At 45.1% G+C, this 27,698-nt stretch overlaps 2 protein-coding genes across 4 annotated transcripts in view; one reads left to right on the top strand and one right to left on the bottom strand.

The window, feature by feature from the left end:
• Positions 1-858: 858 nt before the first annotated feature.
• Positions 859-22,747, top strand: sec62 (SEC62 homolog, preprotein translocation factor). Of its 2 annotated transcripts, XM_078410538.1 has the most exons (9): positions 887-923; positions 2,725-2,825; positions 11,937-12,045; positions 14,594-14,699; positions 15,413-15,614; positions 17,855-17,950; positions 19,663-19,723; positions 19,927-20,046; positions 20,287-22,747. In XM_078410538.1, exons 2-9 carry the CDS (start codon positions 2,748-2,750, stop codon positions 20,739-20,741), a joined length of 1,227 nt encoding a protein of 408 aa, XP_078266664.1. In that variant the 5' UTR covers positions 887-923; positions 2,725-2,747; the 3' UTR covers positions 20,742-22,747. The 2 variants fall into 2 exon arrangements, with proteins under 2 accessions (XP_078266665.1, XP_078266664.1); XM_078410539.1 differs by lacking the exon at positions 2,725-2,825 and having other exon boundaries at positions 859-915.
• Positions 22,748-23,365: 618 nt separating this feature from the next.
• LOC144599530 (NAD kinase-like) overlaps positions 23,366-27,698 on the bottom strand; it is a 36,349-nt gene continuing 32,016 nt past the window's right edge. The window contains exons 11-13 of one of the 2 annotated variants that reach the window (XM_078410532.1): positions 26,205-26,287; positions 25,659-25,824; positions 23,366-24,950 (exon numbers count right to left, since the gene is read on the bottom strand). In XM_078410532.1, coding sequence (XP_078266658.1) covers positions 25,665-25,824; positions 26,205-26,287 — 243 coding nt within the window. In that variant the 3' untranslated portion in view covers positions 23,366-24,950; positions 25,659-25,664. The remainder of the gene's footprint in view (positions 24,951-25,658; positions 25,825-26,204; positions 26,288-27,698) is intronic. The other variant, XM_078410533.1, reaches the window with a different exon arrangement.

The raw sequence follows: 27,698 nt of genomic DNA, 5'->3' as shown, positions 1-27,698 counted from the left end.
CCACTGTGCTGCCCTCGACGCAGAATTTCTTCAAAGACCTGGTGTGATGCCAACTGTGACTCCAACGAATAGGTCCACCAATCTCTCATCTGAAGATCTGAAGCAGGGTCTCGCCCGAAACGTCACCCATTCCTTCTCTCCAGATATGCTGCCTGTCCCGCTGAGTTACTCCAGCATTTTGTGTCTATCTTCGATTTAAACCAGCATCTGCAGTTCTTTCCTACACACAGGTCCACCAATCCCTGATCAATGTTCTTTCTGACCCTCCTGGGTCACAGGTGTCCCTGAGATGACAGTGTTGGGATTTGTGCAACGGTTGCAACTTTGGACAGGTGAGAGGCGGCTGCCGCTTTGCCCGTCCCAGGCGCTGGGCGGCGCTGCGGCTGCCGCCATGCCTCATGCCAGACGCTGTGCGGCGCTGCGGCTGCTTGCTTTACGCGGCTCGGACTCGAGGTAGCGCTGCGGGTGCTTGCTGTACCCCGTCCGGACGGCAGGTGGCGCTGCAGCCGCTGCCGTGCCTTGTTGCGGCCGCCAGGGGGTGCTGCGGCCGCTGCTCTACCGCATCGCGTCACCGGGGGGCGCTGCGGCCGCTGCTCTACCGCACCCGGACAGTGGGGGGCGTTGCGGCCGCTGCTCTACCGCACCCGGACAGTGGGGGGGCGCTGCGGCCGCTGCTCTACCGCACCCGGACAGTGGGGTCGCTGCGGCCGCTGCTCTACCGCACCCGGACAGTGGGGGGCGCTGCGGCCGCTGCTCTATCGCACCCGGACAGTGGGGGCGCTGCGGCCGCTGCTCTCCCGCACCCGGACAGTGGGGGCCGCTGCGGCCGAGTCTCGCGATGTTTGGTCGTCCCGTTACACGTCACTTGGGGCCGGAGAGATGGCGGAGCGACGCAAGCAGAAGAAGCGGAGCCAGGTACCGGGGTGAGGGTCTGCCGCGCCGCGGCCCGAGAGACGGCCTTGGAGCGGGTGGAGGGAGCAAAGGGCCTTGGGCTGGTCGAGCGGGAGAAGGTGGACGAGTTGTGAGGGGGATGAGGGTTGGGCTGAGCAGAGGTGAGGTTGGAGGGGTAAGGGTGAGGATGGAGGATGGAGGGGGTGAGGTGCAGTTGGAGGGGGTGAGGTCCAGTAGGAGGGGGTGAGGTGAGGTTGGAGGGGTAAGGGTGAGGATGGAGGGGTAAGGGTGAGGATGGAGGGGGTGAGGTACAGTTGGAGGGGGTGAGGTCCAGTAGGAGGGGGTGAGGTGAGGTTGGAGGGGTAAGGATGGAGGGGAGAGGAGGGGATGTGGTGAGGGTGAGTTGAGGATTGGTGGGACAGGAAGGAGGCATTGGGAGGGATGGAGGGGGTTTGAGGGGAGGGGAGGTTGGGGGGGGGTTGGATGGTGGGATGGGGGAGATGAAAAGAAGCGGATAGGGTTGGCACGATAGGGAGAAGGTGTTAAATGCAGGAGGAGTAGATTTATGGGAATGGGTGATGAGGGTAGATGGGAAAGAAACATAGAAAATAGGTGCAAGAGTAGGCCATTCGATCTTTGAGCCAGCACCGCCATTCAATATGAACATGAATGATCATCCAAAATCAATACCCCGTTTGTGTTTTCTCCCTTGATTCTGTTAGCCCTAAAAGCTACATCTTACTCTCTCTTGAATACATCCAATAATTGGATGGATGAGGGAGGTGGGTGTGAACGGTGGGGGAGACAAGGAAGGATTTGGGGTGGTGGGGTGGGGAGAAGTTAATGGGATGTCGAGGGACAGGTTTATTTTGAGGAGTCGAGATGCTAGGTAATGGGATGGGTGAAGGGTGATTTAACAGGATGGAGGCTGGTGCAGAGAGATAGTTAGGGTGGTGGGATGTGGAGGGGTTGAGTGTGGGACAGATTTAGGTTTAAAGGTCACAGAGAGCTGGTGAGCAAAAGCAACTGGTTCATAATTAGCTCTTTACTTAATGCACTAAATTCCATCTTTATTTTCCTTGTTAAATTTGGTGGTGGAATAATGTGAAAAAATGCCATTAAGTGGTTGTAGAATTTGGTCTTTTTTCCTCAGGGCAAAGTTAATCCAGAAATTGGATGAATTAGCATTGATGCTAATGTGCAAATTGCACAAGAATTGAGTTGATTTGGTGATCATTTCTTGGCGAAGTGATGTCCATTGGATTGAATATTTAACCTAGAACGCAGTACAGGAGACAAGGAACCACAGTGGCTGGAACCTTGTGCAAGACACAAAGTGCTGGGGGTCTCAGCCGGTCAGGCAGTATCTGGAGACTTCAGACTGATTAGTCTGAGTGTTTTTGGATGCACATTTATCAAAGATGAATGCAAATTTTATATCATACCTTTACAAAAAACAAATGTAGTCGGGTAACTGTAGTAATTTAGAAATTACAAACTCTGCAATTAGAAATTAGAACAGTACACCATAGTAAAATGCCCTTCAGCCCACAATGTCTGTGCCGAACATGATAGTACATAAGTTGTATGAATAGAATTAGGCCATTCAGCCCATCGTCTACTTTGCCATTCAATCATGGCTTATCTACCTTTTACCCTCAACCCCATTCTCCTGCCTTCTCCCCATGACCCTTGACACCTTCCTCATCAGGAATCTGTCAATCTCCACCTTAAAAATACCCATTGATGGTCTCCACAGCTGTCTGTGCCAATTAATTCCACAGATTCGCCACCCTCTGATTAAAGAAATTCCTCCTCATCTCCTTTCCAAAGGTACATCCATTTATTCTGAAGCTATGGCCTCTGGTCCTAGACTCTTCCACTGGTGGAAACATCCTCTTCACATCCACTCTATCCAGGCCATTCACTATTCGGTAAGTTTCTATGTGGTCCCCCTCATTCTTCTAAACTCTAGTGAGTACAGGCCTAGTGCCGTCAAACGCTCATCATATGTTAATCCACTCATCCCTGGGATCATCCTCGTAAACCTCCTGTGGACCCTCTGCGACGCCAGCCCATCCTTCCCCAGATATGGAACCCAAAACGGCTCACAATGCCACCTGGGTTGCCTCATGATGTCATGTTAAACTAATCCCTTCTGCCTGCACATGATTCAAAGCCCCTGCATATCCATGTGTCTGTCTAAAAGCCTCTTAAATGCCACAATCGCATCTGCCTCCACCACCACCCCTGCAGCATATTCTAGGCACCAACTACTCTGTATAAAAAGACTTGTCACTACTCGTGATTCGTGCAAGAACACCTGACACCTGTTGCACAACTAATGGTGTCACTGTTTAGGCAGCACCACTTGCTTCCATAAATTGTAACCATCATTAAGACAGCTAGCAGAGAACGAGGAGCAGATTGTGTTCTTTGTTGCTGACCTCAGAGTTTAAGTTGACATTCTTGCGGACAACGAGAGGTGTGGCAACATTGCAGGTGATTCAGACATGATCTTCAGAGGATGCGAAAACTAACAGGAGATGTTTTCTGCATAATTCAGCAACCAGCAACTGGGTAGTCACGTGGCTGCCAACATTAATCGGCGTTGTAATTATGGCCTTAACTAGCCGCTCACAGTGGATCAGGGAGCTCAGGACAGGATGCAAATACCTTGCCCACTGATGAAGAATCTGACCTTGCAGCTCTTTTCCGATGAACAACCAGGCTCAGGTTTCTGGTTTGGTAGCAATGTGTAGAGTCACGGAAACAGGCACTTCAACCCAACCTGTCCATGCTGACCAAGATGCCCCATCTTCGCTAGTCTAACTATCGTGTAAAGAATTACCTGAAATGTTACTGAGATACAGGATGGAAACAGTCCCCTACAGCATGGAAACAGACTCGACAAATAAATCCACCACAGTAACCTCCTTCTTTGAGTCAACTCATCTAACATCAACACATGCATTCTTCTTCATGCACATTGAATCTGAAAATGTTAATTATTCTAGTACCTCCTGTTTGCACATTCTACAAGCCCACCTCTATTATTCACCTGACCTTTTCTCCACAATTTCTCTGGGGGTATTCTAAATTAGTATTCCATGCGTTTAGTCATACAATACGGAAACAGGCCCTCCGGCCCAACTTGTCCACAGCTGACCAACATGCTTCATCTAAGCTAAGATCCACCAACCCGTGTCTGGCCTATATCCCTCTAAACCCCTCCTATCCATGTACCTGTCCAAGTGTCATTTAAATGTTATAGTAATGTCCTCTGGCATCTCGTTCCATATTACCGCCACCCTCTGTGTGCAAATGTTGTCCCTCAGATTCCTCTTAAATCTTTCCCCTCTCACCTTAAATGGTGGCATAGTGGTGCAGCAGGTAGAGCCGCTGCCTAACAAAGCCAGAGACCCCGGTTTCAATCCTGACAATGGGTACTGTTTGTACGTTCTCCTTGTGACTGTGAGCTTTCTCTGGGTGCTCCCGTTTCCTCCCACATTCCAAAGACGTGCAGGTTTGTAGGTTAATTGGCTTCTGTAAATTACCCCTGGTTTGTAGGATAGAACCCGTGTACCAACACATCTGGTGGGCCAAAGGGCCTATTTTCGCGCTGAACTAAACTAAACTATGTCCCCTGGTTCTTGATTCCCCTACTCTGTGCATTCATTCTATCTTTTCCCCTCATGATTTTATACATCTTATACATCTGTATGAGATCAGCCCTTAGTCTCCGGCGCTCCGAAGCTTCTGCGCTGGAGGTGTGTGGCCTACATCCCAAGACAGTGGTGATCTTACTGGACTCTTCAGCGCCTTTTTTTGGTGCATGTAACATTTGTCTGAGGAGATCGGCTGTAACAGTATCCTGTCTGAACATGCAGGGGCAAAATTGCAGAGAGATTTGTATAACTGAAATAGTTTAATGTCCTACCTTACCTGATCCTGACTTTGTTGTTAGTAGCCGTTTATCCATTGACCTGTAAAAGGTTTGAATATATTCCATGAGAAATTAGCAAGAGTAAGTCAGGTTTTTTATATATTTCACAATAGTACGCAGAACAGTACACCACAGGAACGGGCCCTTCCACCACAACGCTTGCAACAAATGACAACTGATCTCATCAGCCTGTACATGATCAATATCCCTCTGCTCCCTGCACTTCGATGTGCCTATGTAAAAGGCTCTTAAATGCCACTATCTTATCTGCCTCCACCACCGCCCTTGGCAATATCCTGCAACCTAATTTAAACAAAATGCTTGCTAGCCTAACACCACAGAAGTCTATTGATAGACACAAAGTGCTGGGTTAACTCAGCAGGTCAGACAGCATCTCTGGAGAAAAAGGATGGGTGACATTTTGGGTCGGGACCCTTCTTCATAGAGTTGTACACCATATAAGTAGGCCCTTCGGCCCACCAGGTCTTTGTCAAACATCTTGCATATCTATACCTCTATTCCATATCCCTCTGTGCCATGCTCATTCAAATACCTGTTCAGATGCCTCTTAAATATCGTTACTGTTCCTGCCTCCAGCATCTCTGCCAGATCAGTCCTGTTACCAACAACTCTGTGTGAAAAAATCTATCCCTCAGATCCCCTTTCAACCTCCTTCCACTTACCTTAAATTTGTGCCCTTTGGTTTTGGACACCCCTCCCAAGGGAGGCAGATTCTGGCTGTCTCTCCTGAAAATGCCTCTCATTGTTTTATATACCTTTATGAGATCACCTCATCCTCCTGTGGTCCAGGGAAAACAGACCCAACCTATCCAATTGCTCCTTAAACCTCCAACCTTCCCACCCTCCAAGCCAGGCACTAACCTTGCATGGGAACAAGGAACTGCAGATGCTGGTTTACAAAAAAGGACACAGTGATGGAGTAACTCACTGGGTCAGGCAGCATGAGTGGATGGACCGGGCTGAGTCTCATACTCTCTGCAGCCTCTAACCAGTGTGTACAAGTGGAACTGTGGAGCATGCACAGTCTCGAGTCAACACTCGGACCTTGGCTGCAATCCAAAAATCATTATCCTAGAGCAAGAGAGATCAGATTATGTTTTTGACAGCATTGGAATGGTTTTAGGAGTGCAGACTATGTCTCACTTCATGTATCTTGCGGGCAAGACTGCCCAACAAATGCCACCAACTTTACGAAGTGTTGCCAATTTATTTTAAAACTGCAGCTTGTTTCTGCAGAACCCCACTTTATCTACACCCAATGCAGTTCTTATTGGCAAGAAACCCTCAGCTTGTGCCTATCACCTGTAACTGTTGACGGTACGTTTGGTGTCAATGGCTGCAAATTGGACAGCCTCAGGGAACACCGGGTGGCGCCACAGGCAATGGCTGCCTCGCCAACAGTCTGTCTGTCCTTTCTTCTGTTTTAGTTATTTTAAGTATGTGTTAAAAGTATGTTTTAGCGTTCCTTGGTTTGTTTTATGTGGGGGGTTGGGGGAAACTTTAAAAAAATCTCTTACCTCGACGGAGATGCGATTTTTTTCTGTATCGTATCTCCGTCCCCACTACGGCCTAACGTCGAGGAATTGGCGGCCTTTGCTGGAGACCGGCCCGGCGCTTCATGCCCTGGGGGCGGCACGGACTTTAACATCACGGAGCTAGCGATCCCTTTGCCGGGGATCGACTGTGGAGAACTCCAACCGCCGGGCCTGTGGACTTTAACATCGTGAAGCCCGCAGTCTCTGGTAAGAAGAGGCCGACTCGGAAGCTCCATGCCGCGGAGAGTTTCAACCGTCCCGAAGTGGGAGTTTCGATCATCCCGACACGAGGGCTTCGGACCGCGGGCTGCGGGGGTTTTGATCGGAGGGCCCCCGACTGCGGATGGTTCAACAGCCCCGACCACGGGAGAACAAAGAGGAAGTTGATGGAACTTTATTACCTTCCATCACAGTGAGGGATGTGGAATCTGCTGCGGTGGATGTTTATGTTAAATTTTATTTTTATGTGGCTGTGTGTCTTGTTGCTTTTCGCTTAGTATGGCTGCATGGTAACTCAAATTTCACTGTACCTTATGGTACATGTGACAATAAATTGATCTTGATCTTGAAATCTTGATAATGTCTGAAAATATTTTCTTTACGGTTACATGTACCATTTTCACAAGATTTTTTACTTGTCTATATTAGACTTGCTATCATCTAGCTTATTGTTTTTTTATTGTCACCTGTACTGAGATACAGGGATAAACATTTTGTGTACTATCCAGGGAAATGATCTATACATGATTACAATCATACCATTCACAAGTACAAAAGGTAGTGCAAAAAGAGGAAGGAAGCGGTGTGCAGAATGTAGTGTTACCACTGCAGAGAAAGTGCAGGTTAAAAAAAAGTACAAGGGCTGAAACAAGATTGATTGGGAGATGGGGCATACATCCCCTAGCTTAAGGGGAAACCAGTAGTCTGAGAACAGCAGGGAAGCAGCAGTTCTTGAATCTGGTGGTACATGCTTTCAAGCTTTTGTATCTTCTGCCTGAGGGGAGAGAGGAGAAGAGGGAATGACTAGGCTGTGAGTGGTTCATAGAGATCAAATATAGTTCTCCTTGACCTATAGATCAAACTATATCAAGTAGATGAAGTCACAGGAACCATAGATGCTGGTTGACAACAATTGACACAAAGTGCTGGAGTAACTCGGAGTTAAAGGGAAATGTGATATAAAATTTGCTTTCAACTTTGAATAAACGCATGTAAGATTTTTTTTCAAACTTTATAAGATTGTGGCTGATCTATTTTTCCCTCTCAACCCCATTGTCCTGCCTTCTCCCCATAACCCTTGATAGGATTCATAAGACATCGGAGCAGAAATGTTTTAATTTGGAAGGAAGTGTACAGTTTACTGTATTTAAAGTGCAGGTTGAAACTATTCTGGTCCATTATTCGGTGGTCTAACAACTCCCATATTTTGGCTCTGTGGTACGCATCTGTACTGATTAACTAATTCTACCTGATCTGTACTGATATGTACCTTATTAACCCATCAGTGAAACTTCCACGATCGTAGCTGACAGCATTCCCTATTTATTGAAACTTTGGGTTACCAACAGTTCTCAGCAATGGAACAACCCTCATGTAACCCGTGACGTGTCCTCTACGAGACATGGAACAGTTCTACTCAGAAGAAGATGTCCGTGGGGAATTGTCTGTGGTCTTACATTAGATAAACTCCAAGGCTTGGGGTAAACCTGGAGTAATTTCCCTACATATTCTTATTAGACGTCCACCACTGATTTTCCGGCAGCTGGTGGTCTGCCACCTCCTTTAATCTGGACAAAATTACAAGAGTGCATTTGACATAAACCCCCCCCCCCCCCCCCCACCCGGAGGTTCCCCCGAAGATCTGGCACTTAGGCCGTGTGAGGCAGCCGATCTCACCCTCATTGACACTTCCACGCCAATCAGCGGGTCGAATTGCCACTGGTCTGGGACTGCGGCCACTGGTCTGGGACTGCGGCCACTGGTCTGGTTACTGCAGCCACTGGTCTGGGACTGCAGCCACTGGTCTGGGGCTGCGGCCACTGGTCTGGGACTGCGGCCACTGGTTTGGTTACTGCGGCCAATCAGCGGGTCTGGGACTGCGACCATTGCTCTGGGACTACTGCCACTGGTCTGGGACTCTGTGACTGCGGCCACTGCTCTGGGAGTGCGGCCACTGCTCTGGGAGTGCGGCCACTGCTCTGGGACTGCGGCCACTGCTCTGGGAGTGCGGCCACTGCTCTGGGAGTGCGGTCACTGCTCTGGGACTGCGGCCACTGCTCTGGGAGTGCGGCCACTGCTCTGGGATTCTGTGATTGCGGCCACTGCTCTGGGACTGCGGCCACTGCTCTGGGACTCTGTGACCGCGGCCACTGCTCTGGGACTCTGGGAGTACGGCCACTGCTCTGTGATTCTGTGACTGCGGCCACTGCTCTGGGACTGCGGCCACTGCTCTGGGACTGCGGCCACTGCTCTGGGACTGCGGCCACTGCTCTGGGACTCTGGGACTGCGGCCACTGCTCTGGGACTGCGGCCACGGCGGAGCGGCAGATCCATTCCCATAGTCGACTTCCCTGGCCGACTTGGTGGGACCTTATCTCGGTCCCTCAGGGCTCTGGAACCAAGGGTGATTCAGATTATTTCTCTTAAGGCAGCAATGTGGTAGCTTTCAATCATGATGTTGGTATTCCTGGACAAACTCAACAAATTAGATCTGTATTTTCAGTTAGATTCGTGTTGCTGTTTATATATTTATAAGATAGTTATTTTGATGGTGCAGTCTAGTTGCTGAAATTAATAACAGTTACAAAATATAAACCACAAACCAAGATAAAACAGTGTAATTTTAAGGAAATGATTTTGCAATTGAATGGTTTAATTGAACGCTACAACATGGAAACAGGCCCTGAGGCCCACCGAGTCTACGCCGACCATCGATCACCTCATTCACACTAGTTCTCTGTGTCCCACTTTCTCTACGCAACAGAGGCAATTTAAAGAGGCTGATTAACCTACAAATATGCACGTCTTTTCGGATGTGAGAGGAAAGCAGGGAACCCAGAGGCACCCCACATGATCACGGGGAGTAGGTGTCAACTCCACACAGAGGACAGGCTTGAACTTGGGTGTCCAGCGCTGAGGCAGCAGATCTACCAACTGTGCCACAGTACTGCCCTGGTGTATTGGAAATTTATTTTTCAGAACTTTTTTTTGAATAAGGGAGTGTATTGAAATCAGCAAGAAATGGCTTCCCAAAGCCCGAATAAATATTTAAATTAAATATAGAGAGGGACGGAAGATACCACAGGTGCTGAAATCTCGAGCCAAGCACAAAGTGCGGGAAGATCTCAGCAGGTCAGGCAGCATCTATGGAGGGAATAGACAGAGGACATTTAAGGTTGGAGCCCTGCCTGACCTGCTGAGTTCCTCCAGTATGTTTTGTTTTGCTTTAAAGAGGTAATGTGAAGCAGTTTTGTTTTGGTGAAGGTGCAGTCTTCTGAGTTTGCCCGAGTGTGTTGAAGGTGGGGGATATCACAATTTGCTCTGAAAAGTCATCAGTTATCGTGTACGGTTGAAAATGAAATACAGATACAAAGAACACTGGATGACATTTTAATTAAACAGATAATTGCAAGAGTTTGGCATTATCTCAGTGGATCTCAGTCAGATGTATACATTGGGTATGCAAGCAAAGAATGTCACTGTGCCTCGTCACATGTGACAATAAAGTATTCCTTCCTATCTAGCTTATTCTTGCAGTCAATGAAATTTGCTTTCAAAATTGATCAAGTGCATCATAGGTCTAAATGGAAAAGAGCAGGAGGAATATTGTCAATAATTCCATGCAGTACAGTTCTGATCATAACTTGTTCATTGTTTAGGAAGCAAAATTATCATCCATTGAGAGCATCTTCCCATCCTCCCTACCAAACTATAAGATGAGGTTGGACAACTTAGATTGTATTCTCTGGAGTGCCGGAGACTGAGGGGAGACCTGATGGAAGTATATAAAACTCTGTGATGTATAGATAGGGTAGGCAGTTAGAACCTTTCTCCACAGAGTGGAAAGGTCCAAGACTGGAGGGTATATCTCCAGTCTGAAGAAAGGTTCTGACCCAAAACATCACCTATTTTTCTCCAGAGATGGTGTCTTGACCTGCTGAATTACTCTTGCATTTTGTGTCTCTTGGGCATATCTTGGTCAAGTGGGGCAAAGTTTAAAGGAGATGCAAGGGGCCAACATTATCCATGTACCAGTCAAATTGTCTTTCAAATGTAGGTACAAGGAACGGCAGATCCTGGTTTACAAGAAAAGACACAAAGTGCTGGAGTAACTCAGTGGGTCAAGCAGCATATCTAGAAAAGGTGGATAGGAGGCGTTTTAAGTCGGGGCTCTTCTTAAGATTGATTATCCATGGAACGGGAACCGTTGAACGGAGGAAGCCCACATGGTCACAGGGAGAATGTGCAAACTCCCAACAGACAGCACCCGAGTTCAGGATCACACTCGGGTCTCTGGCGCTGTGAGGCAGGAGCTCTACCAGCTGAGGCATTGTGCTGCCCCAAACCAGAATACTACAGCATTTCTTCACAAGCTTGGTGCATTAAGGGCTTTGTGCTTTGGCCATTTTCGGAGATTAAACCCCCAATTGTCGATCCTACGGCATTAATGCAGGATTTTCACTATTAGCAAAGATGTAAAATAAGGTGCACAAAGCTTATACTGCTTTGAACCTCCAGTGTGTTCAGTATAGTACATATTGATTCATCTTCAGTAGCATATCAGGAGGACATGGATAGGCAATGAAACATTGGCTCTAGGACGTCTCCTGCCATATGTCATTCCTAATCCAAAATAATCAAGACAGAAACACAAGGAACTGCAGGTACTGCAAGATTCCAGCATCTGCAGTTTCTTGTGTTTCTGTCTTGATTCATCTTAAATTTACTTTGGATTAGGAATGATATATGGCAGGAGATGCTGAGAGTCATACGGCATGGAAACAGACCTGGGCCCAACTTGCCCACGTTGACCAAGAACCCCCATTTACGTGAGTACCTTCCCTAGTTTGACCCATCTGTATACTAAAACTAATTTATTTGTTTGTTCCTGAACTACAGCCAAAACGGTACACGATAGCGCCACAATTTTAAGCCCACCTTACCGCCATCCCTTTTAGTGCTAATGGAAGAAGTTTAATTGAAATTGGTGTTATATTATTAAAGTTATTCACATTTTTAAGTTTAAATCTATCTCCTAGGAAGGGACGGAGGGGGTGGAGGTAGCGGGGTGGGAGGGAGTAGGAGTGAGGATAAGGGGGGTTGATGGGGTGGGGGAGGAAAGGGCGCTGCACCAATGCAGGAGAGGTTTGGGCCCAACGGGTTCACTTGGTCTAGTATTCCTCTACGTGTCCAAATGTCTTTCAACTGTTGTTATAGTACCTGCCTCAACTACCTCCTCTAGATCCATATACCCTCCACCCTCTATGTACAGAACTCCGGTCAATCACACCATTTATAAACTACAATTGTCTTTTGTTTTTAAGGAGGTTGGAGAACCGACGAAAGAGGAGAAAGTGGTAGCGAAGTACTTGCGATTCAATTGTCCAACCAAGTCCACCTCCATGATGGGCCACAGAGTTGATTATTTTGTTGGTAAGATCACAGCGTAACATTAAAATTAATTTCTGCTACTGGGTAGAACATGACCACTTATTTGGATATGTGGTATTGGCACACCTGTGTATGTTGTCTTTGTGCATCTACATGTATCTTGACAATGACAATTCTTAAGCTAATAAATCTTGGGTTTGGTCAGGAGCGTATTCTTTTGTATTTCTTGGATTTTGCTGTCTTGCATCATTCTGCTGTTTTGCATTAATTGCAGTTATTGTTGTTTATCATTACTGTTCATATACTTTTACTCTGTGAGCTTCTGCGAACAAGGAATTTTATTATACCCAGGTGTATATGACTTTACTTTAGAGATACAGCACAGAAACAGGCCCTTCAGCCCACCGAGTCCACGCCAACCAGTGATCACCCTGTACACTAGCACTATTCTACACACTAGGGGCAATTTACAATTTTATAGAAACCAATTAATCTACAAACCTGTACATCTTTGGAGTGTGGGAAGAAACCAGAGCACCTGGAGAAAACCCAATGTAAAAACAGCACCTGTAGTCAGGATTGAACCTGGGTCTCTTTCGCCGTAAGGCCCCAACTCGCTAATCCGCCCGTGACAAACTAATCTAATATCATTCAGCCACTGAAGTCTTCACTGCCATTCAATTAGGTTATCACTGACATGCACTGTGGATCCATTTTTTTCCCCAATTTCTGATATCCAACTTCTGATTTAGTTCCAATTTCTGATATCCAACAAAGTCTGTCATTTTCGGTTTTGAAAACGTCACTTGTTCTTTAGCAATTGTATTGTTGAAAAATTCTAGCAAGTGTTCGAAGGTGAATTGAGTTAAGCAACCCTTCAACCCAATTCTGAAACAGTTTAGCTTAGTTTATTATTGTCTCGTGTACAGAGGTACAGTGAAAACCTTTTTTGTTGCATACTATCCAGTTAACGGAAAGACTATACATGATTGCAATCAAGTCAACCATAGTGTACAGATACAAGATAAAGGGAATAACATTTAGTGCAAGATAAAGTCCAGCAAAGTTCGATTAAAGATAGTCCGAGGGTCCCCAAGGGCACAGACCCTTCAGCCCAACTCGTCCATGCTGACTAAGATGCCTATCTAAACTGACCTATGTATCCCTTTAAAACTTTCCTATCTGCGCACCTGTCCCATTGTCTTTTAAATGTTGTTATATTTTAGTTGTACTGTTATTTACAATTATGCTGGAATAAAGGTCTTCAGATATGAAAATCTGTTATCGGTACACTTTTACTTTCCATAGTTCCCCATCCCGATCACTCTGAAAGCTTTTCTATTGTTGATCCCATTATTTCAAAACTCTTCATCGGTGACCTTTGCCATAAGTTTATTATCCATTGTATAAAGCACTGTAACTTGAAGAGCATTGTTTCCCCTGTGCATTTAGTTCTTAATTTGCATGTCAATTAACTCGGGCCAGTTGTAATGATGGTATTTTGGCTTATTGTCTTTGTGCAAAATCCATCTTCACTGAATATTTTATTTGTAGAATAATGTAGAAATAATATTTAAAAAATAAGTTAAGGTGCTATGTAAGTATAATATTTTTAACTATATAATTTTTTTAATTATAAAGAGGTTTGATAGGGTAGATCTGGAGGTAATATCTCAATTTGCCTACCAGATTGGAACTGGGGACCCCATAAGTAGTCATAGAGTCACACAGCATGGAAACAAGGCCCTTTGTCGCAACTTGCTCGCATCGACCAACATGTCCCAACTACACTAGCCCCACACTAGCCCCACCTGCCTGTGTTGGGCCCATATCCCTCTAACCATGTCCCATCCATGTACCTGTTTCATTGTTTCTTAAACATTGCAAGAGTCCCTGCCTCCTCCGGCAGTTCATTCCATACACCCACAAGCTTTGTGTGAAGGTAAGCCCATCAGAAAATTCATGAGATGTCTCTTGACTGATTGTTAAATTGTGGAGCTCACTATCATTATTAAATTACTGTTAAAACATAAAGTATGTGCCATAACACCAGGATAAGCGTTCAACCAAGTAATCCAAGCTCAATGCCAACGTGGTATCTAAACTGCTTATATACACTTATGTGTATATAATTTGCAAAGCTATCTTCATGTTAACAAACACATCAGCTAAATGTTCAACCAAGAAACCCAATCCCAATGCCACATAAGAATCTGAAATGCCTTTACACGGTTGCACAAAATCTAGGCGAGTAGATGCCAGTATATCATTGGGGTTATTGTGGGCACCTGCCTTCACTGGTGTTTCATTGAGTTAGGGCCATGACACCTCGGGAAGGCTCAACAGTTAATTCTGGCATCCCAGAACCAACCCCTCAATAACTGCTCTCACCACCAATGCGACCAGTCGAATAACAGTCAAAGCAAACAAAGTGAAAACCAGCAAAATGTATGAAGAACAACTGGTAGTGTCGTGGGATTGAATTAAGTTGAGTGGTGGGTGGTTGTTGCATTAATAAAGCTATAAAATAATCGGATTGAATATATTTCTGCTCTTTGAGATGCTTGGTAATACTGCCACCTCATTTCAGCTTCCAAAGCTATAGATTGCTTGTTGGATTCTAAATGGGCAAAAGCAAAGAAAGGAGAGGAGCCTGTCTTTACAACCAGAGAATCAGCAGTGGAATATTGCAACAGGTTTGTGGAATTTTTCTATTGCTAAATTATTCCTATATTAATACCATTGGCAGTTTAAACTAATCCCATCTGCCCAGACTTGGTCCATTTATCTCTATTCCCTGCCTGCCCATGTGTGTCTAATGAATCAGAATGGATGAAAAGGGATGGGGCATCATTAGGAACATCTTCCCTCTCCTCCATCTTCTCAGTGCTCCATGTGGACTCACAGCCATTTCTCCCATTTCCCCTCCCCTTCCACCTATATTTCTTCCTCTGGCTTCACAATTCACAACTCTTTTATCCTTATCTTACACCTTTTGTCTTCTAATCTCTGGCCTTTGTCCAACCATCTTCCTATCAAGAACCCTCCTCACCTGTATCTGCTTACCACTCGCCCTCCCCCTTCTCTCTTCCAGCTATCTCCTCCCCACCATCACAAACCATCTGAAGAAGGATTCTGACTCCAAATGTCACCTATTCCTTTTCTCCAGAGATGCTGCGTGACCCACTGAGTTACTCCAGCATATTGTGTCTATCTTCTGCATCCTGGCCTGTTGAGTTACTCCTGCACTTTGTGTCTTTGTTTGTAAAGCAGCATCTGCAGTTCTCCATATTTAGAGCATCTGTTTGGGTTAAAGTTATTGATGATAACAAACTTGCAAGTATTTTTCTTTAACTTGTACTTTTATGGTGAACGTAACCCAAAACAATTTCCCCTGAATTGCCGACAGGCTCCTCAAGAAACAGTTCTTCCACAGAGCCCTGAAAGTCATGAAAAAGAAGTCTGAAAAGGAAATCAAAAAGGAGAAAGGGAAAAATGACAGCAGCAAAGAGGAGGAAAAGAAGAGCAAGAAGGAACTGGCAAAGGATGAAAAGAGTAAGAAGGAGAAGAAAAAAGATAGTGAAAAAGAAGAGTCTAAGAAAGAGAAGAAGGTATGAGACCTAGTCCCCTCCCTTCGTACAGCCATCTCCTATCCCCTTCCGCATCATTTTCCTTTTATCCTCCCCATCCCCTTCCACCCATATCCCTCCCTCTGACTTTACATTTCACTCCTCAGTATCTGACACCCTCTTGTCTCATTTTCAACTCCAGCCTTTGTCACTTATTCCACCCATCAATCCCTTCCCACCCCTCCCAGCTTTCTCCCCTTTACTAACATCATTCTGAAGAAGGGCCCTGGCCCAAAACGTCGTCTGTCCATTTCCCTCCACATATGCTGCCTGACTTAGTACTATAGAGACACAAATGAACTGCAGATGATGGAACTTTGAGCAAAACACACAAAGTGCTGGAGGAACTCAGTGGCTCAGACAGCATCTGTGGAGGGAATGGGCAGGCGACATTGTGAAGTGTTACAGATATACACCATGGAAACAGATCCCTACAGCATGGAAACAGGCTTTGTGTTCCAGGTAGAGCAGAGTTGGATTTAATCAATCAATTAATGTGCTTTATTTGTCACATGTGCAACTGCACAGTGAAATTCTCTTCGCATACGTATGAGTCTTGCATACACATGCAGGCGCGGCCATGTTTTGGCGCCATTTCCAAAGTCCGGTTCGCCTACGCGCTCGGTCTACTGCAACAGTTCTACTGGAGCGGAGAACTTCCTGAGGTTGCAAAAGGCACTGTTGATCTCAACAGAACTGCTCCAGTCTGCAAGTTTAGGCAATTCCGCATATGGTAAGTGCGACCTTCTGTTGAGGACGGCAGTGAGTGGAAGAGGCCCAGCACAGCCCACGAGTTCTGGGCCCAAAGGAACTCAGGACAAACGCGTTCACTGAAACCTCAACACTGTACCCAGCAAAATGTCCACTTGGTTGTCCAAGGTAGTGGTCGGAATTGGAGGTTAGACAACATTCCCCACCTTTCACCCCTCCCCTCTGTCCCATTCTTCCTCCTAGACTAGTCAACTTAAAAGCCTAACATTAGATACTGCGGAAGAGTTCAGAAGCAATAATAAATAGTAACTGTCCCATCCTACAACATTCTGAGTATTATTAAAGCGGAGCTTGACAGATTCTTGATTAGTAAGGGTGTCAAAAATTTAAGGAGAAGGCAGGAGTTTGGGGTTGATAATGGTGTGGAGAGTGAAAGATAGATCTGCCATGATTGAATGGCAGGGTAGACTCGAAGGGCCGACTGGCCTAATTCTGCTCCTGTGACTTATGAGCTAAGAAGATTTTATTATTTGGAAACATGGTTGTGCCCTTTGAGTTTGGCACCATTAAAAAAAGACTTGATGAGGCATTGAAGATTATTTAGTTAAGGAATTTGCCAAAACTGACAGTCCATAAAATCATGAGGGGAATAGCTAGAGTAAATGCACAGTCTTTTACCTAAGGTAGGGGAATCAAGAAATAGAGGACATAAAATGTTTGTGTAAAAATTGTATCTGTGTGTCCTGTGCTTTTTGTTGTCTACTGCCGGACCCTGACGTGAGAGGACGCTGGCGCTGTTTATTCGCCGCTTCTCCGTTAGGATAGTTTGTCTGTTTGTTTTTATGTTATGATTGTTTTTGTAAAGCGCTTTGAGCTTCTGGAAAGGCGCTATATGAAATAAATGCTTATTATTATTATTATTATTATTATAAGGTGAGAGGGGAAAGATGTAATATAAACCTGAGGGGCAACTTTTTCATTCAGTGGAATGGTTGGTATATAGAACGAGCTGTTAGAGGAGTTAATTGAGGCAGTTAGTAACAGCATTTAACAGACTTTTGGATAGGTACGTGGATAGTGAAGTTATCGAGGGATTCGGACCAAAAGCAGGCATGTGGGACTAGCTTGGATGGGGCATCTTGGTCAGCATTGACCAGTTGGGCCGAAGGGTCTGTTTTCATGCTCGATGACTCTAATCACATGGAAGACTATTTCAGGATACAGGAGAAGACGTACAGGTTTGTAGGTTTATTGGCTTCAGTAAATATTGTAAATTGTCCCTAGTATGTAGGATAGTGCTAGTGTAAAGGGTGGTTACTGGTTGGCACCGACTCAGTGGGCCAAAGGGGCTGTTTCCACACTGTATCTCTAAAGTCTGTTTCTGTGCTGTACAGGTCTGTTTCTGTGTTGTATCACTGTAACACTGACTCTTTACACTTTTCCAAACCTAATCATTGCAATCGCGGGACATTACGTCAGAACCTTACACTCTGTGTTTGTTTTTTGTTTAGGATGAAACTCCAGGAACACCAAAGAAGAAAAAAGAAACAAAAAGAAAATTTAAGTTGGAACCGCACAATGACCAACTTTTCCTTGATGGGAATGAGGTAATCGCTGGCTTTAGAAGCTTTTCAAAAGAGGTTCTTCCTGTTCCTGTGTGTGTGAGCAATGGCAATCTGTGGCATGGTCCCAAAGTAGTGGTTTTGGCCATTTAGCGATGATCAGCATTCGCCCACCACCTCCTGTCCCTCCTGAAGCTGGTTACCAGCTGCACACATGTGATCAGAGATCCTCTATACCTCAGTGATCAGAGCCCATCAGAGTCACAGCCAAGTACCATCCTGACCCCACCAAGGTCCATTCATGTCCGACACCGAGATGAACAGGTGAGATGGAACTGATCCTTCCAAATCCCAGTGGCTGGATTTAATTCAAAAGAATGGTCTGCACAATGGAACTGCTGGTACCTCTGACTCACAGTGCCAAAGACTGTTCAATCTGACTATTCTGGGTGCTTATAAGATGTTTCTTATAACATCCCAAAGGCAGGCAGATTGGTGGGTGAAAGTGGGTTTATGAGGCGGCACAGTGGCACAACAGTAGAGTTGCCGCTTTGCAGCGCCAGAGACCCGGGTTCGATCCTGACTACGGCTGCTGTCTGTGCAGAGTTTGTACGTTCTCCCTGTGACCGCGTGAGTTTTCTCTGAGTGCTCTGGTTTCTTTCCACACTCTAAAGACGTTCAGGTTTGTAGGTTAATTGGCTTGATTAATTGGCCTGACCCTTCTTCAGACTGATGTCAGGGGGGCGGGACTACTGCTGGTTAGCGCAGAGTCGATTGGCCGAAGGGCCTGGTTCCTTGCTGAATCTCTAAAGTCCAAAGTAAAGTCTGCTGTAAGTTGCCCCTGGTGTGTAAGTCATAGAACCTTGGTAGAGTTGATGGGAGAATAAATGATGGAATCAATGTAAATGGGTGGTTGATGGTCGACACAGAATCGATAAGCTGTGGGGTCTGTTTCTCTGCTGTATCTCTCTGAGCCCAGACTTGCAGCAAGAGAAAGGCACACACAGGGACAGCAGATGCTGAAAACATAAGCAAAAAACAAAGTGCTGGAGGAACTCAGTGGAGCAAGCAGCATCTTTGGAGGGAAATGGATAGCCGACATTTTGGTTTGGGACCCCATTAACCTCCTTCTGTATGAGGAAGGATCCCGTCCCGAAACGTCGACTATCCATTCCCTGCACATGATGCTGCCTGACTCGCTGAGTTCCTCCAGCACTTTGTTTTTCATTTTAAGCAAGAGAGTTTTGAGTGTGGATATGGAAACATTGAAGTAAAGTGACCGCGTAATTTAAGAATACCCATTCTTCTTCAGTAGTACCTTGCTTTACTTTTATCTCAATCTGGCATCTCTCAACTGTATGATGTGAAATGAGTGGTCAGTCAACCCTGTCTTGAGACAGTCTGAGCGTGGAGAGGAAGTGGGATTTTCTTCTTCTGAAGCCAACACCGTTCCTGACGTACCAAGCCTTTCTTACTGAATGGTTCAATAGTAATGGCACAAAATAAGTTTTGTCCAGGTGCTCAGGTTTCATCCCACATCCCAAAGATGTACAGGTTAGTAGGTTAATTGGCTCTCTGTAAATTACCCCAAGTGTGTAGGGAGTCAGTGGGATAGCATAGGATGGGTGATAGATGATTGCCGTGGGCCAAAGGGCCTGTTTCTATGCTAAAACTAAAACTAGATATCCACGGATCTGTTTTTCTGCCTGTTCTTTCAATGTTTAGAGTGAATCCAGTGTCTGTCCATGTTTTTGCAGATATACGTGTGGATATATGATCCTGTTCATTTCAAGACGTTTGCGATGGGACTGATATTAGGTAAATGGTCCAAGAAGCTGTCTTGCACCAGCAATTTATAGAAGCTTATTCAATTTGTTTTTACTTGCTCTCCTCACTCCTGTATCCTGCCCACTACTATCATCTGTCGTCCCTCCCCCCCAACTCCACTTGCCTGATCTCTCTCGACCATCATTTCAGCAGCAGGTCTGGACTAACTCTCTGTGTGTTTGTTTGTTGAACAGTTATTGCAGTGATAGCTGCCACACTGTTCCCACTGTGGCCTGCAGAGATGAGAGTAGGTGTTTACTACCTCAGCGTTGCGGCAGGCTGTTTTGTGGCCAGCATCCTTCTCCTGGCAGTGGGTGAGTAAGGATTTCTGTTCAAACAATTCCTACCTTGTATTGTACTCATCTATTTTACAGTTGTGTAAGCCTTACTGAACCTTAGGGGTAAAAAGGCTTTAAGAAGCAGAAGCTAATAGCATTTTGACGGTAAAGACTGATTTTGTTACAATCGTGGATGTGGCATCTTGGGCGGCGTGGGCAAGTTGGAATGAGGGACTCTGCTGGTAATTATATATTTGTTTCTTCAACCCCTTGCAGCTCGATGCATTCTCTTCCTCTTAATCTGGCTCGTGACCGGTGGCCGACACCATTTCTGGTTTTTGCCAAATCTGACGGCAGATGTTGGCTTCATTGACTCCTTCAGGCCCCTGTACACGCATGAGTACAAAGGGCCCAAGTCGGACTCCAAGAAACCTGGCGAGGAGACGAGCCCCGAGAAACCGCAGCCTGGCGAAGAGGAAGCCAAAGAGGAAGAGGGAGAGGAGTCGGCGACGGGAGCGGATGCAGCTGCGGCAGGTAGTCCAGCTGCGGATCGACCGTCCGACACGGACAGCGACCGGAGAGATGAAGACTGTTCCCAGCACAGCAGCGGCAATGGGAATGACTTTGAGATGATCACGAAAGAAGAACTGGATCAGCCCACGGATGATGAGGAAGAAGACGAAGAGGAGGATGATGACGACGAGACACAACCACTACACAGTAAGTCGTAGAACCGGGACTTTTCCACCTCCAGCAGCCGAGCACAACAAGCTGATGTTGGAGACAGTTCCACGTTGGTGCAGACATCTGCCTAGTCCACTGTGAGCACCGCCAATGAGAAATTATGAAGTTTAAAACCGCATGATAATTGTAGCATTTTAAAATTACCCCACTCAAAACACAACGATCATAAGCCGTTACATTCAGGTGGAGCTGGGGGTCGTCAAGGAAATCTTGCCAGTGCAAGTTTGTTTCAAATGAATAGTAGGGCTTCCCACCAGTTTGCATTGTGATATTTCAGAATATGATTTCACAAAGGCCCATCGACACGACCCACCTAGAGTTCCAGGGGGAGTTCTCAATGGTGTGTGTTATTGCTCAGCTGAAGGGATCGAGAGGCAAAGGCGAAGGTTTGAAATATCCCCGCTCCCAGCATTGTAACCTCCCCCCCACCCTCTCGTGGCTCAGTGCCACAGGAACTCCACTCTCCTGCCAGTTCAAAGGTGATGCCATGAAGATGGAAGGTGAGGTTATGAAAGATGAAACTTACTGTCATCTGGGAAAATATTGCTGTTTGTGGGTTGGAGAATATGTGGGTGCTAGATGGTCTATAAAAGGTCCCTTAATTTCACCACATATTTGAGCTTCTGTGCGAAACAGAGCCCAGTGCAAAGCTGCTGGTTTCTTACGGACCTTTGGTGCTAGGAATGGTGGCCTTGAAGAAACTAAAAATTGAACCAGAACAGAACGGTCCGTTTCTGTTTTTAACGATCTCCTCAAATCTGATAATGAACCATAAAATGCACCTTGACTGCTGGATCAAGCACCAACGTGTTCCATTGTAATTAAAATTCTCTTGTCCAGCTTTTGTCATTTTTCATCTGTGGATGGAATTGGTTAAGCGTAGACAGGAACAATACTTAAGTATGGGTTTTATAATTAGGTTTAAAAATTTATGATAGGTACACGGATTGTGATAATTTGGGAAGTTTAGATTGCAGCCAAAGAATTTCCACTCCTTCAAAGTGTGGGATAACTGAATGAAGCATTTGATTCTCCAACTTTCATCTCTTGATAGCTGCACAAAATACTCCTTTAAAAAAAAAGTGGAAGTGTTTTGGCTGGGGGGTCTGTTTCAACAGAAGGAGCACTCAGTTTGCTGCAGTTTCCACATTGCATTTAATTTAGTTTGTACAATTGGGGCTGTGGACTTTGAGCCACTTTGCAAAGACAGGACAAGTTGTAGTAAAACCCTTAAGCAAGCGACAGGAAATCCTGATGCAATTGCAAACCACACTGACCATGTTACTCAATGCATAGTTAAATAATTCCTTGTGTAATGGATGTTCAGATATATCAGCATTACACAATTTGTTCAATATCTCTTCAACTGAAACACACACACACACACCTACCAGCTGATTAGAAATGATGAACATTTGGAGTTGTCAGTTTTCAAGCCTTCCTGCATCTCTGACACTTTACTGATGGCTGATGCATTGAGTTAAATGTGGAACTAAATTAGTCTCCAGCATCTGTTCATGGAGCAGTAATTAACTGAGGTCTGACATTTCACTGAGCAATCTCAACGTGGACCACACAACTTAGTAGTTAACTGTTTAATTAATTAAACTATAGCACAGAAAAGAAATACTTGGTAGTGTAGGAATTTTCTATATTCATATGCTTTTCCTAATGAAATGATAAAGCATTTTTTTTTTGTTATCATGTGTCTTTCTTGGAGAAAGATTTGCCGGCATGCCAGTTGTTCTTCTGGTAGAATCTCGACCTGCTCTCGGCTGTTTTTTTTGAGTATTTGTACATCGTATAGTGTAGCTCCTGGCTAGTGCTATTTGTGTATATTGCAGCAGAGAGTGGTGGTGGAGAGAGAGTGAGAGGGAGGCAAGTACTTGCTCTTGTTCAAACCCCGTTATGTCCATATTTGGATTACTATATAATTTAAAGATTTGTCTTTATGATTACTGGAACATTATTTAAACAATAACTTTAGCTATTTGAGGAATTAAATGTATCCTTCAATGCAATTAAAAAAAAGTAAAACAAATGTGTCTCTTGATTTACCTTTTCACTCAATTTCTAGGAGCAGGAGTTAAAGAATCTTGTTTTTCAACAAGGCTAGCACTATAAATCTTCACACACTTCTGCGCTCGACTTGTAAACATCCCGTAAGATAATATCACCTAGCCAATTGCCTAAAAATGGTCGACCACCAATATTCCAGAGCCTTTCTGGATTTATCTGTTCTGCCAGACCAACAGAAGCCGTGGATTCCGATGGTACTGGACAGTCCGCCTAGGGCGAGATACAGCCTGCAATTTCGGCATTGGGAACAGATCTGCTGGGACACAGTTCCAGAGTCGCGGATACTGGGGTAAATTTGACCCGATGATCAGCGCGCAAGTCCTGATGCAGTGGAGATCGGCCCCCTCACCCGGCCTAGGCGCCACATTAAAAGCGGGGATTTCAAATGCGCTCTTGTAATTCTATTCGGATTAAAGGAGGTGCCAGACTATCAGTTCCTGGAAAATCGGTGGTGGGTCTGAATTTAATGGAGACAAACCATGCGTGAAATTTGCAAGGAATCTTGTAACTAACAAAAAAATGCAGAGAATGATTTAAGGTTTAAAATAGTTTATTGAAAAAAAAATCTTGGTAATTTTGTATAATATCCCATTTTCTTAAACTGGAAATGCAAACTGTGGTTTAATGTCACAGGTGTGTGTATCTTAACCAAATTCAACATCTACCTCACTATAATGTGCATTTGTCCATTATGAAAACATAGAAACTATTTGACACAGTACCTGAAATTTAATCAGAAACATTCATGCCATATACAGCTGAAGGTACTCCTCGGAGCTTATTTTCAATTGAAGGATGTTAATCTTTTAAATGTAAACACAGAATTTTGATCACTAGTTAAAATTATGACTTTAGTTATATAGCTCTTAACTCTGCAGTTATAATGGGAAGATCTCTCTTTGCTCTCATCCCTAGTATCAGAAGAACATCCATACCAAGGCTGGATCATGTGTACACTGGAAACTAAACAAATCTGAAGCCATGCAGTCTGCAGTGGAGATATTTGTATCTAATCAGTTATGGCTGGATTTAAGTTTAGATTCTTGAGGCAATTTCATCTTGCTGAAATCACAGCTCATCCTGTACATACATTTAAATGTGACTGATTTAATTAACCAGAATTAAACAGAACAAGGAACGCAGGCCATCAAATTCATAACAAGTCTCACTTGATTACAAAGCAAACAAATGACAGACCTCAAAATTGATCATGTTTTTTTCTTTGAAACAGTAACCACCCTCAAAATTATTTTCTATTTTCACTAGGGATGCAATGCTTGATCCCATTTACAGACCTTGTTCTGTTGATAGAGGGGTCATCATTTCATTGGCGCCTCTCTATCCGAGGCAAATATCTAAGCCAGATGCTGAAATTTGGGACATTTGAGGTAGTGACTGATTCGCCTTCAACCAGCAACTGGCAATAAACCTGGTCTGTGCTCGTAAGCTTTGAACTTAAAAGTATTTTGTTGGAAGACTTGCATTTCTATAGCACAACAAATAACCTCAGAATATTCCAATGTGCTATATCTTGGAATAAAATCAGGTTACTATTGACATGCAGATTCAATTGACATTAAATCAGGTTACTATTGACATGCAGTCACTGTGGTAAATACAGCAGTCAATTCCATAAAGAGCGACACCGATGACTATCAGGTTCAGTGGTGGAGATTAACAGGGTAATGAAGCTACATCTCCTGCTCTAAAAATAAACAATATGGATAGTTATGTTCACAGCAGAACCGATGCATCCAAAACAGCACCTCTGGCACTGCAGCACTCCCTCTGCAATGGGAGTAGATTAAGCTCAAGTCTCTGGAGTTGGACTTCAGTCCAACCTTCTGACCCAGGTGACAGAGACATCCATTAAGTCAAGGGTACATGCCAAAATGTTCCAATTTTCTTACATTTACATCCGTGGCAAGGACACTTTCCATAAATCTGTTAACTTACTCATAAAGGCACCTTGAAAGAAAGGCAATAAAATAGTAACATCCAAATTCAAGTCCAAAGTGAAGGAAGCCGATGCATTCTTTCCCCACTTGCTGATTCCGAGCATAATCATTCCTTCAAGATGACTATGGTACAAGGAACTGGGTACAGAATAGGGGGTTCTGCAGAGAGGAAAACAAGACAGTCATACCTGATAAAATGTTATACGCACGGCAGGCAGATATAATACATGCTCTTCCTGTTAACAAGGTGAAAGGGATAGGAGTCATGCACAACATGGAAACCGGCCCTACACTAGTCCCACCTGCCTGCATTTGGGCCCATATCCCCTCCTAACCTGTCCTATCTATCTACCAGTCTAAATGTTTCTCATATGTTCCTATAATACCTACCTCCAATACCTCCTCTGGCAGTTCTTTCCACACACCCACCGCCTTTTGTGTAAAAAAAGTTACCCCTCAGCTTCCTATTAAATTTTTCCTCCCTCACCTTAAACCCATGTCTTTTGGTTCTCGATGCCCCTACTCAGGGCAAGACACTCCATGCGTTTACCCAACCTATTAATCTCATGATTTTGTATACCTCTCGAAGATCACCGATTATCCTCCTACGCTCCAAGGAATAGAGTCCTAGCCAGTTCAACCTCTCCCTGTAGCTCAGTCCCACGAGTCCTGGCAACATCCCTGTAAAACTCTGCACCCTTTCCAGCTTGACCCCCTCTTTCCTATTACCTGGTGCCCAAAACTGAACACAACTCTAAATGTGGCCTCACTGACGTCTTATGTAACTGCAGCCCACCGCAGAAGTGTCAGAGGTTTTTTTGGGGGGGGTTTGGGGTTAACAGAGAGAGGAGGAAAATGGACATACACCTTGGACTAACATTCAGTGTCTGAAGAATCCGTGATTTCTTCGAAGCGCGACTGTTTTTTGCGGACGTTCCAATGGAGGCATTCGGCGAGGCTATCAAACCAGTCGTACACCAGGTCATGGCAACAGATGGACGGCACTGGGTAGCAGGACGTGGTCACCGTGATGCTGCAACAGGAAAGCACAAGACAGTGTTACTGAACATTAACACAAAGTGCTGGAGTAAATCAGCTGGTCAGGCAGCATCTCTGGAGAATCTCCAAAGATGTGCAGGTTGTTGGTTAATTGGCTTCTATAAAAAATTGTACATTGTCCCTAGTGTAGAGGATAGTGCTAGTGTCCGGGGTGATCGCTGGTCGGCACGGACCCGGTGGGCTAATGAGTACGTCAAGTCATTTTGCAAGAACAACTCGATTTGTTCATCACATATAAATCACCTGTGCAATGAACATTTCACTTTGGACTCCCACCCACACACCCCCTCACCGTGGTAGGTAGCACGCTGGTGGGAGGGGAAAGGTCCAGAGCTACAGCTGCGGGGCACTTGCCTGTCCGTGTGTTGTATCTCCTGCCTCCTCCTGCCATCAAAGGACACCCATGCCATGTTCCTAGTGTCGGGCGACAGCATTATCTTCAGAAAGCAAACACATACAGTTAGTGAGCTCACTGTTCATTTCAGAGCGACTACGCACAAGTTCACTTACCCATTACAATTTTATTTTAGGGATACAACCCTTCGGCTCACAGAGTCCAAGTCGACCATTAATTACCCATTCACACTAATCACCCCACTAACACTAGGGGCAATTTTACAGGGGGCCAATTAACCTACAAACCCACAGGTCTTTGGGATTGGGAAGGAAACTGGAGCACCCAGAACAAACCCACAAAGTCATAGCGAGAACATGCAAACTACACACCCGAGATCAGGATCGAACCCAGGTCTCTGGCGCTGTGAGCCACTGTGCCAAATTTGCTTTTGGAAACACCATTTCTGTGGTGCAGTGTTAAATGAACTGCTGTGACTGGAAAGGCACTTGAAGACAAGACGGCTTCTGCAGACGTTTCCCTGTAATCGATGTTCCCTCTCTTCTACAGCCACTGACACACATGCCACCATAGATGCACTGTTATAAAGCATGTCAGGATGCATCACAGCTTGGTTTGGCAACAGCTCTGCCCAAGACCACAAGAAATTGCACTTCTAGATGTAGCCCAGTCCAGACCTCCCAACATTTGATTTTACAAATTCATAATTTTGATGTCCAAAGTTCAGAATTTTACATCAAAATTCATAATATGGTGCGTTATGCCCACAGTTCTTGGACTACATGTACAATGTCAGGGCTGTCATGAGTATATTCTGCTATTTATAGAAAGGTTATTGAACAGAGATACTTTTTGCAACACAAAGAAAAAATTGTTTTGTTTTGTTTTTGCTATTTTGCTTTTTCCTTACACATCCCAATTCTCTTGGTATTGAATAAAAGAACAATGGTCATAAAATGTATGACTACGTTATATCCAGCTGGCCAAGGAAGGCGGCCATGGGGATAGATGTGCCGGCTCCAGCTGGGCTGGAGTTCCAGAGCCCCGCCCGGCCCGCAGGTTGCAAATTCAACCCACCGATTGGCTATGGAAGACCTAATGAGGTCGAGATTGGCTGCCTTGTCCAGTCTATGTGCCACATTTTCGGGGAGACTTCCAGGGCAGGGGAATTTCTCGCAGAACCCCTAGCGACCTCTGGCGGCCGAATTGACAAATTGCAATTACCGACTGTTTTGCGGAAAAATGTGAGGCGAAATCGGAATGGCGGAAATGAAATAAGAAAGCGGAAACTCTCAGCCAAATTCGGATGGGTTGGGAGGGGTGCCAGTCCATGACACAGACCAGACTCCCCTCCATTGACTTCATCTACAGTGCATTTATAAAGTATTCAGACCCCTTCACCTTTTCCACATTTTATTACGTTAGCGCCTTATTTTAAAATGGATTAAATTCATTTTTTTGTCATCAATCTACACACAATACCCCATAATAGA

Source organism: Rhinoraja longicauda, chromosome 13 (genome assembly GCF_053455715.1).
Source record: "Rhinoraja longicauda isolate Sanriku21f chromosome 13, sRhiLon1.1, whole genome shotgun sequence".
NCBI classification, from domain to species: domain Eukaryota; kingdom Metazoa; phylum Chordata; class Chondrichthyes; order Rajiformes; family Arhynchobatidae; genus Rhinoraja; species Rhinoraja longicauda.
The sequence above is the reverse complement of the archived record's forward strand: the minus strand, read 5'-3'. Positions and strand labels throughout refer to the sequence as shown.

Excerpts from the sequence above, each read along its gene's own strand:
- sec62 (XM_078410538.1), top strand. The coding sequence starts at position 2,748 with ATGGCCTCTGGTCCTAGACTCTTCCACTGGTGGAAACATCCTCTTCAC. Across the intron at positions 2,826-11,936 it reads TCCAGGCCATTCACTATTCG|GAGGTTGGAGAACCGACGAA; the intron begins GTAAGTTTCTAT and ends TTTGTTTTTAAG. Across the intron at positions 20,047-20,286 it reads CATCCTTCTCCTGGCAGTGG|CTCGATGCATTCTCTTCCTC; the intron begins GTGAGTAAGGAT and ends AACCCCTTGCAG.